General features: G+C 45.6%; 2 protein-coding genes across 3 annotated transcripts in view; both read left to right on the forward strand.

The window, feature by feature from the left end:
• The first annotated feature begins 5,424 nt into the window (after window positions 1-5,424).
• Window positions 5,425-12,341, forward strand: ncdn (neurochondrin). 2 transcript variants are annotated; one of them, XM_080485614.1, is made up of 8 exons: window positions 5,425-5,799; window positions 7,292-7,509; window positions 7,864-8,839; window positions 9,483-9,652; window positions 9,817-10,055; window positions 10,639-10,854; window positions 10,931-11,073; window positions 11,744-12,341. In XM_080485614.1, the coding sequence occupies exons 2-8, from the start codon at window positions 7,306-7,308 to the stop codon at window positions 12,154-12,156; spliced, it is 2,361 nt and encodes a 786-aa protein (XP_080341740.1). In that variant the 5' UTR covers window positions 5,425-5,799; window positions 7,292-7,305; the 3' UTR covers window positions 12,157-12,341. The 2 variants fall into 2 exon arrangements, with proteins under 2 accessions (XP_080341740.1, XP_080341739.1); XM_080485613.1 differs by lacking the exon at window positions 5,425-5,799 and adding an exon at window positions 7,066-7,107.
• A 3,587-nt stretch (window positions 12,342-15,928) lies between these two features.
• The window catches only part of tfap2e (transcription factor AP-2 epsilon), a 16,597-nt gene continuing 14,426 nt past the window's right edge, over window positions 15,929-18,099 (forward strand). The window contains exons 1-2 of the mRNA XM_080485695.1: window positions 15,929-16,202; window positions 17,371-17,814. Of these exons, the coding sequence (XP_080341821.1) occupies window positions 16,176-16,202; window positions 17,371-17,814 (471 nt within the window). The 5' untranslated portion in view covers window positions 15,929-16,175. The remainder of the gene's footprint in view (window positions 16,203-17,370; window positions 17,815-18,099) is intronic.

The raw sequence follows: 18,099 nt of genomic DNA on the forward strand, positions 1-18,099 counted from the left end.
TGACAAATCATCCCTGAGGATTTCATGAAATTCAAGTGAGAAGTTTTTGAGAAAAGTTGGTAGAGTTCATACATAAAAACCAATAAAAGAAATTCTTGGTCAACTTTGTTGGCGACGGTAAGAAAAGGCAAACACCTCTGATGTTTTTAGTTAAAACACATAGCTATTAGAAAAGTTTGGTGCTTAAACGGCGACGTTTTGACAGGAAACAAAAGACCCATATCAAAATTTCAGGTCAAGAAACTTGCAGTAACTTAGCATCTTGTTTACACGACTTTGAGTGAAAACGTTGTTTTTTTCCCCTTTTTTGTTTCAGACATGTGTCGTGTTTACACAGCAACGTTTTGAAAACGACATCAGTTGGCATGGAAACGCTAAAAACAATGTCGTTTTCATGTTGGGCCACTAGTGGGTGCTGTTGGCTGTTTTTGTTACGAAACCACACACATAAGAGAACATTCTGCACAGACCACCAACATAGACTGTTATTACAGTGACTGTCAAAATAAAACTACCAAGTAGGATTGATATTACAGTGACTGTCAAAATAAAAGTACCAAGTAGGATTGTTATTACAGTGACTGTCAAAATAAAACTACCAAGTAGGATTGTTATTACAGTGACTGTCAAACTAAAACTACCAAGTAGGATTGTTATTACAGTGACTGTCAAAATAAAAGTACCAAGTCCAGGAGAATGTGGACTGGGAGTCATGACACCACGGAGGAAACTTTGTTCTGATCGTCTCTACTGAGCATGTGCAGAACTACTGGTCACTCCGACCAGGTGACCAGGACCCAGGCTGGGTCAGGACCATCGTCTGTGGGTGTGTGGAGATTTAAACTCTCTACGTCATCAAGTTAACGTGTCTGTCTGTTTTCTAACTTTCCTTTTCTCTCTTCTTCTTCTTCGAAGCAGAAAACCTCCACCTGCGAGTGTCGATCTGACCTGATGAAGGTTTGTTTCCTTGTCAAAAGGAGATTTCTGTTCCTCTCCATCGTGAAGTCGCCTGGGTTTTTCTTCTATATTTCAGTTGGATGTAGCGCACCATATGAATTGCATTTCCACATATGAATGGAGGTTGATCTCCATTCCAAACATAATAAACATCCGTCCTGCTCCTTGACGCTCTCTCGGCTCTCTGGTGAAACTCTCACCACGATCACCTGACGCTAATCAAGTCTGTCACAAAACTGCATTCCTCACTGCGCCTGTCATTGTTCAGTTTATTCTCTCCAATCGACCGAAGTGGATTGTGAATCCACGATGACACTGTAACACACAGTTACTTAATCTGACTGATCACAGAGTAGAAGTGCACAAGCTGTCCAGACTCTTAGAGCTCCAACGTTTCCGTTTCCCTGCAGCACATGTGAGCAAACTTTGTTTCTGGAGAATAATTAACTTTCAGCTGGAGAAACTGAAGCGGGAGAGCTTCTGCACATTTTACTCAAACCACATGTTCCCGTATCGGGAAAGCCTGAAGATAAGGAATGTGTAGTGGAGCCACGCTGCACGTTATTCCCGGCAGATTCTACACAAGTTCCTACGAGCACGAGGATACACAACAGGGAAGAAAAGGAAAAGGGGGAGTGAACATTTGAAGTCCCGGTACATTATGTTCAAGAACTTTGGGGCAACGTGGGAATAATTGAAGCTGCCTGCACATGCAGAGGTTGGCTCTGAGCTGGACGTTCATGTGGCTGCACAGACCTACTCCCCATTCATCAAACCCACGTCACTTCAAAATAAGACGAGGATTCTCCTGGAGGGTTTGGAGCAGGTCAGTTTACCGCCGGAGGTCTGAGACCTTCAGTCCCAAAGAGCCAGAAAGTAGATTTAACTTCCACAATGAAGACAAGACAAGTCAGAAACTTTTATATAAAGTTTGTCAAACTGTATTTTATGTTGCATTTGCACCCTTGGGTGATAAAGTTTGCAGTTTTAGCTTTTCCTTCTGGTTCCTGCTCTCCTGCTAAAGCAGCTTCATCAGCAGTCAAAGCAAAGCAGGCGTCAACATTTACATATTTATAGTACAACTGTGTCACCAGAGACTCACTTCTCCTCAGCGGGACTCCTCCACCGTCTGAGGCTTCGAGAAAATGAACCATAAAGGTGACAGACGAAGCTTTGAGTCTTTATGTCCCTGAGACTTCTGCAGTCCAACTGTCCAACCACACCAGAGACCAAACTGGGAGACAAAGACGAGGGTCTCTCCATGGTTTCACATTTTTCCCGTGACGCTGCTCCGCCGTGAATAACAAGCAGAACTAAACTAGAACATGTGAGTTTAATGCTGCTGGTTTGAAATACCTGCTGAAGCCTCCTATTGCAACGCTCACTAAGTCTTTTGGAACTTCCGTTTCAGAAAAGCTTCACATTCACACGTGAACATGACGTCCGTTCACACAGAAACAGCAGCAAAGCTGAAAACGACGTGGTTCGCTTGTTGGGACACGAGTTGGAACTATTTCCTACAAAAGCTGAGACTTGATTGAGATGATGAGTCGATGTTTAATATTATTTTGACAATAATAAAATGTCTCTTTGACAAGGCTTCAGGAGCCTGACAGGAACGGCTGAACCGTCAATATTCAGTATTAGTTATAATGAATTAACTGTCCTCAAGCTTTATTAGCAGACATGATGAGCGTCTGTGTGTCACATTAATTCAGGCGAACGCCTCCATCGGGTGCAAAGACCAGAAGGAAGAGACGCTTCATCAATCGTCAAAAAATCCAAAGTACAAAAATCTCATCTCGTCCATCCTGGAGCCTCCAGCGGTCCAGCTTTGACCCACAGGCCTTCAGTTAAACAGACGAATGTCAGACAACTACAATATAAGGTTACTATGAAATGTCAACACTTCCTACATTACGTGTCGGGAGTAGAACAAACCTGTGTGGTCGCTCCGTTTGGAGATCTGCATTCCTGCACAGGCGTCGTTCGGCCTCGGCAGCGCGGTGGATCCCAGCGGGCTCAGAGCAAAGTCAAAACAATCCGGGTAGGAACTATCCAGCCGTGCCTCGCTCTCCTTGCTGCTGACGCCCGGAGGCTCAGGTGCGAGCGGTCACCTGGGCTGATGACAGCGGGGCCATTAGCCGCGTTCCCCCGAGACGCCGCTGCAGAACAATGATCCCTGTGAGCGCCGGCGCCCCCTCAGGAGATCCCAGCGAGACGAGCCAACGGCACACCTGTCGGCTGTGGAGGCGCTTCCACGCAGACGAAGCGTTTCTCCGCAGTGACGGCGACTCCCACGCTCGGTTCCTCTCCACTGCTGCAGGAAGGAAAAGAAAGCTTGTTTTGGTTCGCGGGCAGAGCCTGAAAGAAAAACCAACCAAACAAGAAAGAGTTCAATCTTGGCAGGAGAGTCAAAGTCCTGAGTCGGAGCGACGAACGTTTCCACACGAGATTCTATCAGAACTTCTCCACCTGCATTAGACTGTCATCGACTTACTTTTGTTTATTTATTTTATCATTCCACCGATTTTCTCTTTGACGTTTGAGAAAAGACAAAAGCTGCTCGTGGAGAAGAAAAGCCAGAGTTCAATCAGCTTCAGCCCCGTTTCCACCACCACGCTTCAGAAGTGCAGAAACAGCAGAAACACTGACAACCATGTAGGTAACATGTTGGGCCACAAGTTGGCGCTGTTGGTTGTTCCTACTGTCCATCTACTGAGCATGTGCAGAAGCTTCCGTCGTCGGAGCGTTTGAGGCTCCTTTGTGCAGTCTAAGGTTTCCATTAACGTCATTTTCAAGGTCACTGCTTTGGTACATTGTGTTTGAATCGATTGAGCCTGAAATTAAATCTTGATTTTAGCAGATATTTTGAGTTCGACATGCAAATTCTAATGTTTTACTAGAAGTGATGGTGTCTCACTGTAATGTTTGGGCTCATTGGAGGTGATCTGGAGGTTCAAATGGGGAAACAAAGGCCTGTAATAATACAACAAACAGTCTCTTCAGGGATTTCTTGGGTTTATTATCTTTCAGTCACTTTTTACAGCCTCTAGTCGTGTTTCTAGACGGAGGTCTGGCTTCACGCCTGCGGGGTTCACTGTGCAGCAGGTCAGCTGTTTCATGCAGGACTTCACTTGACTGGATCAATATTGAGGAGAAAAGTCATTTATTAGCAGCAGACGTTGGCGAGCCGAGGTCTGACTGAGGCCAGCAGCTGCTGGTCAATCATTTTTGGGTTGAAAAATTAAAATGAGATGATAAATCACTTCAGACTGTTAGTAATGAGAAGTAACAGAAGAAATGTGATTATTGCAGTTTGAACAAAGACGTTTTATATTAAGCAGGTTGAATACATGCGCTTGGCAATTAGATCAGATAAAAAAAAAATGTAGTTTCACTGGTTCTTAAGGGTTCTTTGTAGTTTCACATTCATTTCATTGTACTTTACAACAGTTTAACAGGAGCTGGACGCCTCAGAACAAATCATCTGCCCTCTTTCCAACAATAAGCTCACTTACATTTACTTTAATGATCCAGAAATTAATTCTGCCTGGTCTTGTTTAGTATAAATGTCTAATTAAAGTGGCACCATTTATAACTTTGGTCATGTTCTTGCTGTGTTTTGGTTGAAAGTGTCGATTCACTTTACAAACCGTCTGTATCTGCGTCACACTTTGGATTTTTGTCTGCAAATGTCATAACTTCTATCATCTATTACGCCTCTAATCTATTCAGTTCTGAAGGTGTGAACTTAAATCTAGCATCTGATACTTCCACCTTTCATTCATCAAAAATCTAAAGGCAAAAATATAATACAGCAAAAAATATATCTACTGACCTCCACATGTCTACTGTATGGAGCTGCAACGGTCTTATGATTTGCAAATCAAACAAACAAACAAACAAACAAACAAACAAACAAACAAACAAAGTGCATTGAAACGGATGTTAATCACACTTCAGTCAATCTGTTGTGATATGTGCATCGCATTAAACCTGCTTATACCATAACTTTATATGTGATCCAGAGAATTAACGGTGCATGTATGCTGATCACGTAGATTAAACTGAATGGTTTCATCAGTGACTCAACACACCACCTTGTGGTTCAAACTGGTAATGCAGGGCTCACTGGGCTGGGTTAAGTTGTGACAATTAGTCATTTTGGTGGATTTACCAGCAGAACAACAGAAAGTTGTCTTTGCGATGCCACCAGGGCTGCAGTTATGTCCCAAAGTGGGGATGAAACAGATTAAAATTCAGACAGGATGTCACATAAAGTGGATAATTAAAGTGTGACTGAATGAACTGGAGGAAAGATCATCCCGGAGGCATTTCAGACAAAATGGTGGGTTCGTGCATTATGTATCTGAGGAGGCTGGAAGCCTCAGATAGCATCAGAAAGCAGGTTTGCATGCTGGAGATTGAGCTGTCAGATTATTTAACGCAGGCCGATCACTGCGTAGTGAACCGCACTTTCACCAAAACCCACACGAGGACCGTGCAGCTCCAGCACCGTGGCTCCGGTCCGGGCTCCCGGAGCCGCCAGGCTGCTTGTTCACCAAGCGAGCCGAGGTCCGAGCCGCCGGCACGGCTCGGCTCGGCTCGGCTCGGCTGGAGCTGCACGCCGCGTTTCACCTGTTTAATCCGGGATCACCCGCGTCCAAGGCACCTTGAGGCTAACAGCTGCTGACATCTCTCCCGTCTACCGTCACGGTTTAACGCGGAGCGGAGGAGCGGACCGGGACTTACTGCGGCCGGAGGAGGCTCGGACCGAGGCCGGGGGGGTTGCTGGAGGCTCGTCCCGGGACTGCTGCTGTCCTCCGGACAGTAAATTGGGTCAGTTATTTCTCTGTGTTGTACAGCTGATGAGCCTCTCAGCGATCCGTCAAGACTGACAACTATATCAATACTGCTTCCGGTGGGGGGAATGTCACAGTAAAATGACGCAGCAGCGCGAGCCGGTAAAAATACATTTGTACGCACGAGGGCAGCAAAAATAGTACATTTATATATATATATATATATATATATATATATATATATATATATATATATATATATATATATATATATATATATATACATATATAGGTTTTTAAATGAAAAACATATTTCAGTCATAAATTAATTATGTAAATTCATATTTAGAATGTCTACACACACAATAAATTAATACATAATGTAACTTTCCGGTGCGCTGCTCGTTAGAATTTACCATGGATTTTACTTTCAAAGTAAAAACCTCCTCTTATTACCATTAATATTTTCTATCATTTATTTCTTATTTTTAGCCCAAAATGAGCTCCTGCACTCTTCGACAATTTGATTAATACATATATCTATATTTATCTCTTATGTGCTTTAATTTTCATTTTGATTACTAACTTCAATATATTGTGTACTTTTAGTCTATATTCTTCTAAACATATTATCAAAATTGTAGTTTCGGTGCGGAGCAAGTACCAAAACATTTCATGGCACATTATACTGTTTATAGTAATTTGTCGTTTACAAATGAAGTACTTGACTTGTTTACAGAGTGTTCTGTTAATTTCATTCTTTCTCTGCTCATATAAGTCATTGTAACATTTACATATTAATAAAGTTTTTATTTTCTATTCTATTCTATTCTATTCTATTCTATTCTATTCTATTCTATTCTATTCTATTTAGAAAGTTTGAAATGCCTCCATTCAACAAAGCAATTAAACTTAACAGATTACCAACTTATTTTTTTATTCCTAAGTTTAAATTTTTCAGAATATTAAAATGCCAAGAGTTTTAATATAATTTTAAGTAATAAATTAGTTAAAGAGAGTGTTTATTTCCCACATTTTTATTATAAATAAAGTTTTCTTTTTAAAAAATAGATCTTCCGGTTGTAAAACCAATCAGCAGACCTCATGTCCAGATTCAGCTAATCAGAAAGAGTTTACGTAGGGGCAGCTAACCAATCAGAGGCAACAAGAGGCGGGCTTTGGTGGCGAAGCAATATAAAATGGCGTCTGGGCCCCCCAACAAGCGTCGCGCTGATTGGCTGGCTCATTATGTTGGCGGGTTTTTATTGGTGCGTGGCAGCCTTATTTTGACAACTTTCTTCCCGGGAGCGCCGCCGACTGAAACGTGTGTGAGCGATCTGTCACCGTAAGTTCGTTTCCAACCCTTTCCCTCGTTTTTAAATCCAGTTTAAGTTGCTAGCCGCTTCTATGGTGACTCTTCAAAGCAGACGTAAAGCCTTCATCCGGGTACTGCTGGGTTTAACGTGCAGTGTGTGTGAGTAGTTCTCCATTGTCTTCATAAGTTAGTTTTTGCTCCTTGTTTCCTCCAGTTCTCGAGGTCATCATGGCTGATAAAGCAGACGACCTCCCCGGGAAGGATGCGGGGGGAGAGGATCGTGCAGACCGGGGAGATGGAGACGGTGAAGCCGGAGCAGAAGAGGCGGGACGAGCCGAGCTGACTGAAGCCCAGAGGCTCGTTCTGGAACGATGCATCCGAGCCCTGAAGGAGGCGAAGAAGGACAGCCAGACCTTAGCTGCGCTCCTCCTGGTCGGTACCACCGATTCCACAGTCCGGATGCATCGGCATCATGACTCTCACACGTGGTGTGAAGTAAACATGTTAAATAGCGCCACCTACCGATCGCGCAAGGTTATTCTTGCGCATTTTGTAAATTTTTCAGGTCCCTTTCGGCCTCTAGCCTGCATTTTTCAGGTCTTTCCCACCTGCAACACATCTGATTACTTAATTCTAGACTTGCTGACCCTCCAGGTTGAACTGAAATGGCAAGAGCAGGTTTTATAAACTGCTTTTGTTGGAGTGACAGTGTGTAAAGCGATTCAGCTTAATATTTATTAGACGCTTCTGTCAAAATGTTTCAGTTGTCTTGACTTTCTTCTTCAGATCACTCGTTTGTGTCCAGCGAACGACCTGGACAAAGACACGCTGCGGCGTATCTTCGAGGCGGTGGGCCTGAGCCTCCCGGCTCGGCTCCTGGTGACGGCCTACAGGAAGTGTGAGAACTCCAGCCTGTCGCCGCTCGACGTGCTCTCGCTGGGCACGGCGCTGCTGTCGGCCCTCAGCACGGACTCGGACATGGCCACGCACCCTCAGCTCCTCACCACCATCCCCATCCTGCTGGGCCTCGTGGCCAATGGCCCCATGTTGGAGGAAAACGCCTCCAGAGGCGAGGCGAAGCCCGGCGGCGAGGCTCGGTCGTCTGGAAACTGTCGGACGGAAGCCGACGGCGGCGCGTCCGCCACTGAAGAAACCTGCAACATCGGCGACCTGGACGAGGCGATGGCCGCCGACTGCTACCAGGTCCTGACGGCCGTGTGCGCCGTGCCCCGAGGGTCGGACCACCTGCTGAGGAGGGGAGCCGTGTTGGCTCTGTGCCAAGCGGTGGAGCGTAACCAAACTCTGAGCCACGAGAAGGGGCTCCCCCTGCTGGCCAGCCTCCTCTCGGGTAAGACCAGGGACAGAGTGTGGCGCAAACACAGCGCAGAGCTCCTCTGCCTGCTGCTGCGACTCTGCAGAGACTTCAGCCAGGCCTCCCCCGAGGCCCGGCTGGACATGTGCTCCCAGCTGGTGCAGTTCCTGCCCCCGCCAGCGGTGGCAGCACAGAGCCAGGAGCTGGAGGAAGCCGTGGTCCAGATGTGGGTGGCTCTCAGACCCATGGTGCAGTCCAAGCTGACGGCCCAGCTGCTCGGGCCCATCCTGGTGCTCAGCGCCTGCCTGTTGGACCTGTACGGCTGGCAGCCGGTGGGGCCGCCCAACTTCTGCTGCCTGCTGGTGAACCGGGCCTGCGTGGAGGTCCGGGTGGGTCTGGAGGGGCCGCCCGGTACCGAGCTGAGCTCCGAGCTGCAGCAGACACTCGCAGGTAGTTTTACATAATTTTTGATTTTTAAAGAAAAAAATGTAATCTTCAGTTAAATATAGATCGATTCATAGATACAAGTTTTAATTAAAAAAATAATAATTCTTACGGCAACAAAGAAACTGACCAGAGCTCTAAACTAGATTTCGAGCATCTAAGACTAATTTCTAGAATCTATTCTCACAGCTCTGAACCCTGCTGCTTAAACCATGAAGTGTCTAATTATTTTATTTTTTTTTTTTTGGGTTAAGTTTCACGCCCATATATGGGCAGTGTGTTCAGGTGCATCATGTAACTCTGAACTTTAAAAAAAAAAAAAAAAAATGTATTTGGTGGGTGTGGCTTATATTCAGGAGCGATTGTCTGGAAATTTGTGCTCAACTTAGTTTTTTTTTTTTTTTTTGGTTGCAGAAGGCTTCAGTGATGACTGTCGTGGCTTAATGGGAATTTGATATTTTAAGAGAAGCAAAAACTGACATTTATAAAGGAACTAAATCACATTCTCATGTCTTGTTCATAACTGAAGAGACGGGTCGGAGTTCAGCGTTGGAAGTAGTGATTTTTGGTTTTAAAAGGTCAAATATAATGCAGATCACAGAACCTGGAAGTTCCTCCTGAGCAGACTGACGGTGTTCCCACCCTCCAGGCTGTTACCGGATCATGGAGGCGGCGTTCGAGCAGGCGTGCTGTCAGCGGGACGCGGAGCCCGAGGCGGAGCCGCAGGCATCCGGCCCGTCGCTCAGCCTGCAGCAGAGCCGGCAGGTCTTCAAGGTGCTGGAGGGAGGCTTCGCCGCGCTCATGTACCACCTGCAGCAGGTCAGAGCTCAGCGTCATCGTGGCGATATTTGACCGGCTCCGCCCACTCAAGATGACTTTGGCCGGAGTGTGGGGCGTGAACAGAAATGAACTTCTAAAGCGAGAAAGTTCTCTGTATTGTTTTGCTGTTTCACGCCCCCCTTCTTGACTCCGCCCCCCCTCAGGTGAACGCCAGTCACTTTAACGACCCCTTCGTCTTCGCCACGTTCCGCTGCGTGTGCGTGTGGCTGGCCGAGGAGACGTCCTGCCTGAAGGAGGAGGTGACGGCGTTGCTGCCCTTCCTGGTCGGCTACGCCCGCACTCACCTGCAGAGTGCCGACGCCGACCAGCAGCTCGCCGACTGGATGGAGCTGATGTCCGTGGACAAGGACAAGGAGAGCTGGAGCGGACGAGAGGCTCTGAGGTGAAAGACGCCAGAGTCGCCAAGTAAAACCTCGAATGTGGGGAAGTTGAAGTTTTACAGTCGAGATGAAAAACGCTGATTAATCATTTCTTACTGAACTCGCTGTGACTTTAATAAAACCATTAAATGGATCGAAACTCTAGAATATTTACCTTCAACGAAAGTTGGGCGAGAAGTTTTTCATCTGCGTGAATTTATTGGTTTGTCTTTTCGCAAAAACTATTAACCTGATTTGCATGAAATTCTTTCTGGATTCGTCGTCTCCGACCCGGTCGTTATAGTTTGGGACGTTAACAACGAAACGTTTCTGATCAAATCCTCAAACTGACAAAGGTCCCCCCATGGAGATCAGCTTCTGTTGCCATGGAGACGCTCCCTGACCTACTGAGTTAGCATTGATGTGAGCTAGCGATGCTAACTCTTGGCGCCGGTCTAGAACTAGTGAGTTTTGTATTTTATGTGGATTTGATCCACACGTGGTCTGGGAGGTTCCAGTCTTCAGGTTCTAGTCCGTGGATTCTAAAATGTGCTTGTTGGAGCGAGAACCCGTGAGAAGAAAATGAACGGTTGTGCTGCTCGGCAGGTACCTCCTCCCGGCTCTGTGCCACCTGTCGGCGGAGGAGGGACCCCGGAAGGTTCTGCTCAGCCTGGACACGCCGGCGCTGCTGGTGGACTTCCTGTCTCAGAGCTGGAGCTCCCTGAAGGAGAAGAGCCGCGCGGCGGCCGACAGGAACCCCAGCATGGAGGCCATGTGCTCCGCCCTGCTCAACTTCACCGTGACGGAGCCGGACCGGGTCAGGTAGCCGGCGCCGGACTGGACGGACACTCCCACCCCCTGCTGGGTCCCGGCCGCTCTAACCAGCTCTGTCTTGCAGGAGTGACCCGTGTTTCCGAGCGCTGGAGGCTCATCTGAGCGACGCTCTGCCGTCGCTGGTGAGCAAACCTGGTCTCCTGGTGCTGGCGGCGAACTACTGCACTTTAGGACTCATGATCGCTAGACTGAAGACGGCGCCGTCAGGTGAGAGACGCCAAGCGGCGACTTGAAACGGATTTATTACCGTTTCATTCATTACATGAAGAAACTAAATGCAATCATCATATGTAGAACCTGGTGGGTTTGTTGGGCCCAGAGCTCTGCAGCTCCATGAACCGGGTCAAGATTAGAACTAAATACTTCACCTTGGTTTCATTTTATAATTCCTCTCTACTCTGGTTAGAAAGCGTCACAGTGCAGGGCGGGGGAAGTCCAACGACTTTACACTCTAAAATTACTAGGATTTCTAGAAAAGGGTTAGGTTGAAGGCTGTCGACCCTGAAAACAGATGAAATGTAGTGAAGACGTGTTGCTTTGACACACGTGGACACGAAGACAAAGTATTTTGAATATTATGAGCTTCCTTCTTGCCAAGTTGTACATTTGAATTTCTTTATTACATTGTGATGTTACCCCTGGTGGACAAATTGGGAACTACAGTTTTTGGGATTGAACTTTTACTGAAACTTTAGTATTTTACTTTATGAAAAACAGCTTTGTCTTTAACATGCAGCATCTCCTCCACTTGATAAAGTGGAAACAAACACTAAATAGATTTTAGGAGTAAAGATGGCTGATCTGGTCTGTTTTGTGGCGTTTCCAGGAGCTTTGAGAAGCAGATTTACCTCCGAGTGGTTTCTTCTTCTTCTTCCAGGTCCCATGGAAGCGCGTCAGCGGCGTTTCTTCTCCGTCGTCCTCCGCTTCCTGCGTAACGCCCTGGACTCCAGCTCGGCGCCGGGCCCGGTGCAGGTGAGCGCCAGCTGGAAGGAGAGCTGGTACGAGGTGGCGGAGCTGTGGCGGCTGAGCCTGCAGGCGCTGGGCGGCTGCCTGCGGGCGCTGCCCGGCCTGGCGGCGCTGCTCCGGGAGGACGGCTGGCTGCGTCACGTCCTGGACATGCTGGGCCAGTGCAGCGCGCTGCCCGACCCGCAGACCCAGGCGGCGCTGGAGGAGGCGCTGTGCGCCGCCGCACAGCTCTGCTCCGTCTGCAGGGAGGAGATGCTGGAGGCCATGAAGAAGGAGGGCGGAGCTCTGAGCAGCATGAGCGGCCTGAAGAAGACGCTGGGATGAACCCGACACCCCCGAAGTCAAACTCGTCTTTTATCACCTCGTTTTTGTTTCCCAGCGAGGCGACGTTCAGTTTGACTCTTTTATATAAATTGTGACTGAGCTGCTTCAGTTTTCGGGCGACGAGCTGCTTTTAAATGAAACTGATGGAAATGTGCTTAATAAAGGTATTTTGTTTAAATAATGAGCTTTTGTCTCTTAATTTGCAGTGAAAGTTTACATGTTGGAGACTGGAGGGGTTAAAAATATGCGTCTCAAAGATCTCTGCATTCCCATTGGCTGCTGAGCTGCTCTGCCTGTAACCGCAGCAGCTGATCAGTTTTACACCTTAAATGAAACTTGTGGACCAAGAAGCTCGATTCTTCACTGAATCGTTTGGTTTCCCAGAGTTCGTCTCGTCCACATGTGGACAAACCGTCAGTTCATCTGGTGTGTTGAAGCTTCGAGATCAGATCTACAATCTAAACTTCTATCCTATCAAAATAAAATATCCCTGACAGCAGATTTGTGAAACGAAGTTCAACCACAAAGAAAATAGTGAAAATGTTAACGAATAAACGATAAACACCCAGAATGCAGCAGTCTTCTTGGATGTTTTATACCAGAAGGTTTCATTAAAATTGGCTTTATTTTGAGTCATTTTCACAAGTAAATGTTGACATTCTCATCACACTGTCACAACAAAGTTTAAATTTAAAGGTTCTGGAACTATTTTATCTGGACTGCTCAAGATGATGTTGGTCTGTACGTGACAAATTAACATGTTTGACTCCTGATGAAGGGGAAAAAAACCGAAGCAAATAAAGGCGTTCAGGATATTTCAGTTTTTATACTGAACTGATCTTTACCTTTTTTTTATCAAAATTCATGATAAATGTTTGAAGAGTTCTGAAGTAATTAAAATATATAAGAATACAACGTGCACACGCATGTAGATTAAGATTGAAACAAAGTTTTATATCTGAAAACCAACATGTTGACCTGTTTGAAATTAGAAATGGCTCTTTGGTAGTTTTATCCTAGTATTGTGTTCTCAGGGGATTTGTTTTATTTGTAAATTGCAGATATTCTCGATTGTTCGATAGAAGTACAAATAAACTGCTGGCTCCAGCCTCTTACTTTTATTGGTTATTTAAAGCGGACAGAGTCAGTATGCTCCATGTGCCGAGGATTTGTCGGAACATCCTCTGAAACCTCCAGAACCGTCCCCGGACCTCGCGCTGCTGAGTTCTCTCTGTCGCCACCAGGTGGCGCCCTGTGACTTCACCTGCGTTCTGACGCTCGAGGAACTTTCTCTTCATGTTTGCAGGGTTTTTCTGTTTCCAGCTATTTTCTATAGATTGGATTGATGGAACATCAGAGAGTTTGGATAATAGAATCTTCTCATGAAGGAAGAATCCAGTAAAAACATGTTCGAATCGCCGCCTGGAGGCCAGAAGATCACGAGGACTCACTACTGACCTTTGGCTTTTCCCTTGTGCACATCTTTCCCTCTGAGTCACTTTTTGATGAACTGAAGATGAAATCCTACAAATAAATCATTTCTATTTCTCTTCGACTTTACATTCTTTTAATCTTAGTTTTTACAGACGATTGAAAAACTAAAATGTTCCTTTTGTTCCATGACGTCACTGTCATGATGATGATGAACCAGGTATTTCTGACGAGATCATTTTTTTCAACTTTCCAAACAAATTCTGATCATGTGATTCAGAGTTTACATTATTGTCTCATAAATACATTGAAAATAAATTCCTTCCATGTTTATATTTGCATCAAGCTTTTTTCCATCTGTGGCCTTTTTCTTCATCATTTGAACAAATTCCACAAGATTATTATCCAATATTTTCACATGTGACGTCAGGAAAGTCATTTTAACTTCATTTTAATGTGACTGTAAATACTCTTTAATTTCTCTATTAAGATGTTCAAACGTCAAACTTAGAGGGAGAAAACTAGACCTTTCCTTTTGATTGTAATTACTATAGTAATAGTAATCGTATGTAGTAAATGGTCTCGAACGTTATAACGTGAATACATGTGGTGTATTCTGTTGAAAACACGCGTTTTTTAGTTTAAGTATCAGGAATTGAGGTAAACATGTTCGAAAAAGAGTCACAAGCAACGATGGAAGAAAGATTATAAATATTATAATTTGTGTTTCGTAATGTGAAAGAATGATTTATTAGTTAATGAAAATATAAATGTTCGAATCAGATTTAACTTAAAAATCAAACATTTTGTAAATTTCACGAATGTGTAGAAATGAAGTTTTGATCCAAAAGAGTAAAAAAAGGATTGAAGCTCTAAAATGTTCCTTTGTGTGTCTAATGGGTGGAAACGAACCAAACTGCTTTCAAAAGGCTTCATAAAACACGTTTTCATAGTTTTCCTCCTTTTTGTTTCTTTGCTTCAGGAGTCCCAGTTTATCTGGTCGCTGCCATTCAAATTAAAATTAGTAAATATTACTGAAAAAGTAAAATACTTCACTTTCAGCATCTAATATGTTGTATTATGTTATTTTCTTTGTTTGCAAAACGTCTTTGTTTTAACACTTTGAACCATCTCTGAATGCGTCTTTATAAAGAAGGATCACATTTTATTTATCTTAAACACTAAAGTTCAGTGGTTTTTATGACCTTGTGTTGATTCCATTAAAAAAAATGCTTCAAATGATAAATTAAACGGAATTTCACTTCATATCGGGGATTTTCCCTCAGAGATCCTCGTCGATCCTCCAGAGTCCTGCTTCCTCAGTGAAGTTACTTCATAAAGATCTTCATAAAGCCCCGCAGAAGAAATAATGTGAGAGACTCTCCAGAAGAGCAGCTCATAATCTGCAAAGATTAAAACGTTTAGGCTCGTTGGCCGAGTGAGATTACAAAGGAAAGCCAGCAGGACATGAGCCAGTTTAAACAAACCTCTAAAATATCACTAAACATGGGAGACGCGCTCCTGCAGTCCGAAAGTTTCCCTCCAGCCCCCCCTCTGCCCCCCCCCCCCCCCCCCCCCCGCCACCTCCCGCCCTCCTCTGAGCCCCCCCCCCCCCCCCCCCCCTCCTCTCTGACTCACCCGTACAAACTCCCGCATCGTCTCTCAAACTATCTCACTCCTCTCTGAACCTCCAGCCGCTCTCCTTTTCCTTTTCCCATCCACTGCGTCACTTTAACCCCCTCAGCCGCAGCCTGTGCGCCACCATGCTCTGGAAATCCCGATCCAAGACTGACGACCTGCAGGTAAACAAAACAAAAACAAACACACATTTTCTCCTTTACTTTGTCTTCAGCAGGTGTTTCGTTGGAGCTGCAAAGACTCCCAAACGCTTTTTGGGTTTTAAATCAATATAATACAATTTATTTAACACGAAATCATCTTGATATATGAAATGTCTGTGATTTTAAAGGTCAAGAGATCATTTTAAATGTAAATTCACTACAAATCTGGGTCTGTTTGTTCCGGAGTGTTCGTGGGTAAAAAATAAAATAAAATAAAAAACAACAGAGATTTGATGTTTGTGGAGAGAATGTGAAGAAATTCTGTGTATTTCTCTGAAAATAAGCAACAAACAACGTCTGTAGTTTCGCTGCGTGCGTAAAAATCCACATCGTAAAGAAAGGAAGGGCTGAACAATAAATCAAAAAGTACAGAGAGCCTTTGAATTAACAGGCGTCTGGATGAATATATCGCTTTAAGAGAAGTGGACCCTGTCGACCCCTCCCCTCGTCCTGCCGGGTGCGCGCAAAACCTATAAGTAGTGCGCTCATGGAGAAGCTGCAGGACTCCGTGTGTGGTGGTGCGCGCGTGTGCGTAACTGGCAGCAGCTCCGTTTCATCTGCGCGTAAAAAGACTCCGCGAGACACAGACGGTAGATCAGAGAAAGTAAACACCGACACCTTAGAATTTAATGGACCGTTAAAACAGTTTGGATTACTTCTCCTTTCCCTCCTGACATCGTTCCTGTCGTCGGAAAGCCTGCGCGTCCTGTTGAATTTTAAAATTGGGGGAAATCCAGAGTGATCCAGATGTTAATTCACACCTATTCGGCTATGGTGAGTAAGAAAAGAAAAAGAAAGATAAGCTCCTCTTTAGGGTGTTTCTCTGCTGCTGCTGTCATTTTATTAAACTAGTAACACTATCATTTATGAGTTGCTCAGAGAGCCATTAGATTAGACTTCAAATATTGTGCGTAAATGTCACCAGGTTAAAATCAGGAGATTATCAGTAAATTAAAGCACGAAAACACTTGATAGGATCCTTGGATTTTTGTATAATTTGCCAGCGTTGTGTTTCTGTGAAATGTGGTTTGCGGAAACCTGCGCTGCTCCCGGTGCGACGCGTCTGTGCACAGATGCTCTTTGTCTGCACGGTGTCACCGGATGACAGGAAAGTGTCCTCTCGCTGCTCAGAGTGAGACACACCACAGAGGACGCTTGTCTCGCCAGGGCAGCGTCCCTGCATCTTTGCATCCTTAGAAATAAACTTGACCAACATGGAGGGTGAACTCTGGCAGTCGGCGGAGCGACGTGGCCTCCTTTTGGCTGACCGTTAATGGACATTGTTCCAGCGCAGCAGCATTGATCGGGTGACCCAGCTTTGAGGAGAAAAATCCAATTTCACCAGGATGTGTGTGAACAGAAATGTAGGCTACTGGACTGCGTTGTTCTTTTTTCTTTTTTACACAGCGGCATCTCTAAATGAACAGTTTGTATTCCTGTTTCAACACCTTTTACTGAATTTTTTTAATTTTAAATTCGTGGAATAAGTTTGTATTTGTGGACACAGCGCCCCCCCCCCCCCCCCCCCCCCCCCCCCCCCCCCCGGTGCTGTGTGTTACCTGTCCTTTGTGCGGCTCCTTGGTGGCCGTGACCTTTCTGACATCGTTCAGCAGCGGTGCCGACGGCGTCTCCTGCCAGTGCGCGTCACTTCAAGTCCTGCTGCTACTTTCAACCCTTCTAACGACATGGAACTTAATTCATTTATGGATACAAGTCGTTTCTGCTAAATTTCACTTGTCTTTCTATTTTAAGTTTCTATCTTTATTCCCTCTTCTGGATATTTAGTTAAATTCATGTTGGAAATGTTCAATGTGTTGTTACGCACATGTAAGACCTTTTTATCTGGCATCTATTGAACTGGTCACGTCTTGAGTCTTTTTGGGGAATCGTTTTTGAGGACTCGGAGCTCCCGGGATGAATCAAACTTTGTGATTTGTTGCAGGAGCGCGCGGACGGACTAAGCGGCTCGTCACCGGGTGGGCGCCTCTCCCAGCTGTCCTCCCTCAACCAGGCCGCCTACTCCTCGGCTCCCCCGCTCTGCCACACTCCGGCCTCCGACTTCCAGCCTCCGTACTTCCCCCCTCCCTACCCCCAGTCCTCCCTGCCATACTCCCAGAGCCAGGACTCAGCGTACTCCCACCTGTCGGACCCCTACCCTTCCATCAACTCCATCCATCAGCATCAGCAGGCTGCATGGCACTCGCAGAGGTCGCGCTCGGAGGAGGGGGGGCTGCTGTCACAGTCTCACCGGGCTCTGAGCCTGGACCCCCGCCGGGAGTACTCAGCTGTCCCGCGGCTCTTGCACGGTCTCGGGGAAGGCGCAGCCGCGCTTGGAGACGGTCCTCTCGGGATGCACCTGGGGCATCACGGCCTGGATGATATTCAGGTGACTTTATTAACTCTTTATTTTCCCTCGCTTTGAATTGATTTGATCTTTAACGCAGCGGAAAGTTCGTGCGTAAAAATCCACCCGCTCGTGACGCACCAAGTATTTCTACCAAAAAAATCTTCTCCATTCGTTAGGATAATTTATCTTTATTCATCTGATATTATGGGCAAGGTGCTCAGAAATGTATGACAGCCTTTTTAAATACGTTTCTTTCACGATGGCAACGAGGCCTCGGGGCACATTATCCCCCATTTTACTCCATTTTGTAATCTGCCACCAGTT

The sequence above is a fragment of the Lipophrys pholis genome (assembly GCF_963383615.2).
Source record: "Lipophrys pholis genome assembly, chromosome: 17".
NCBI lineage: Eukaryota > Metazoa > Chordata > Actinopteri > Blenniiformes > Blenniidae > Lipophrys > Lipophrys pholis.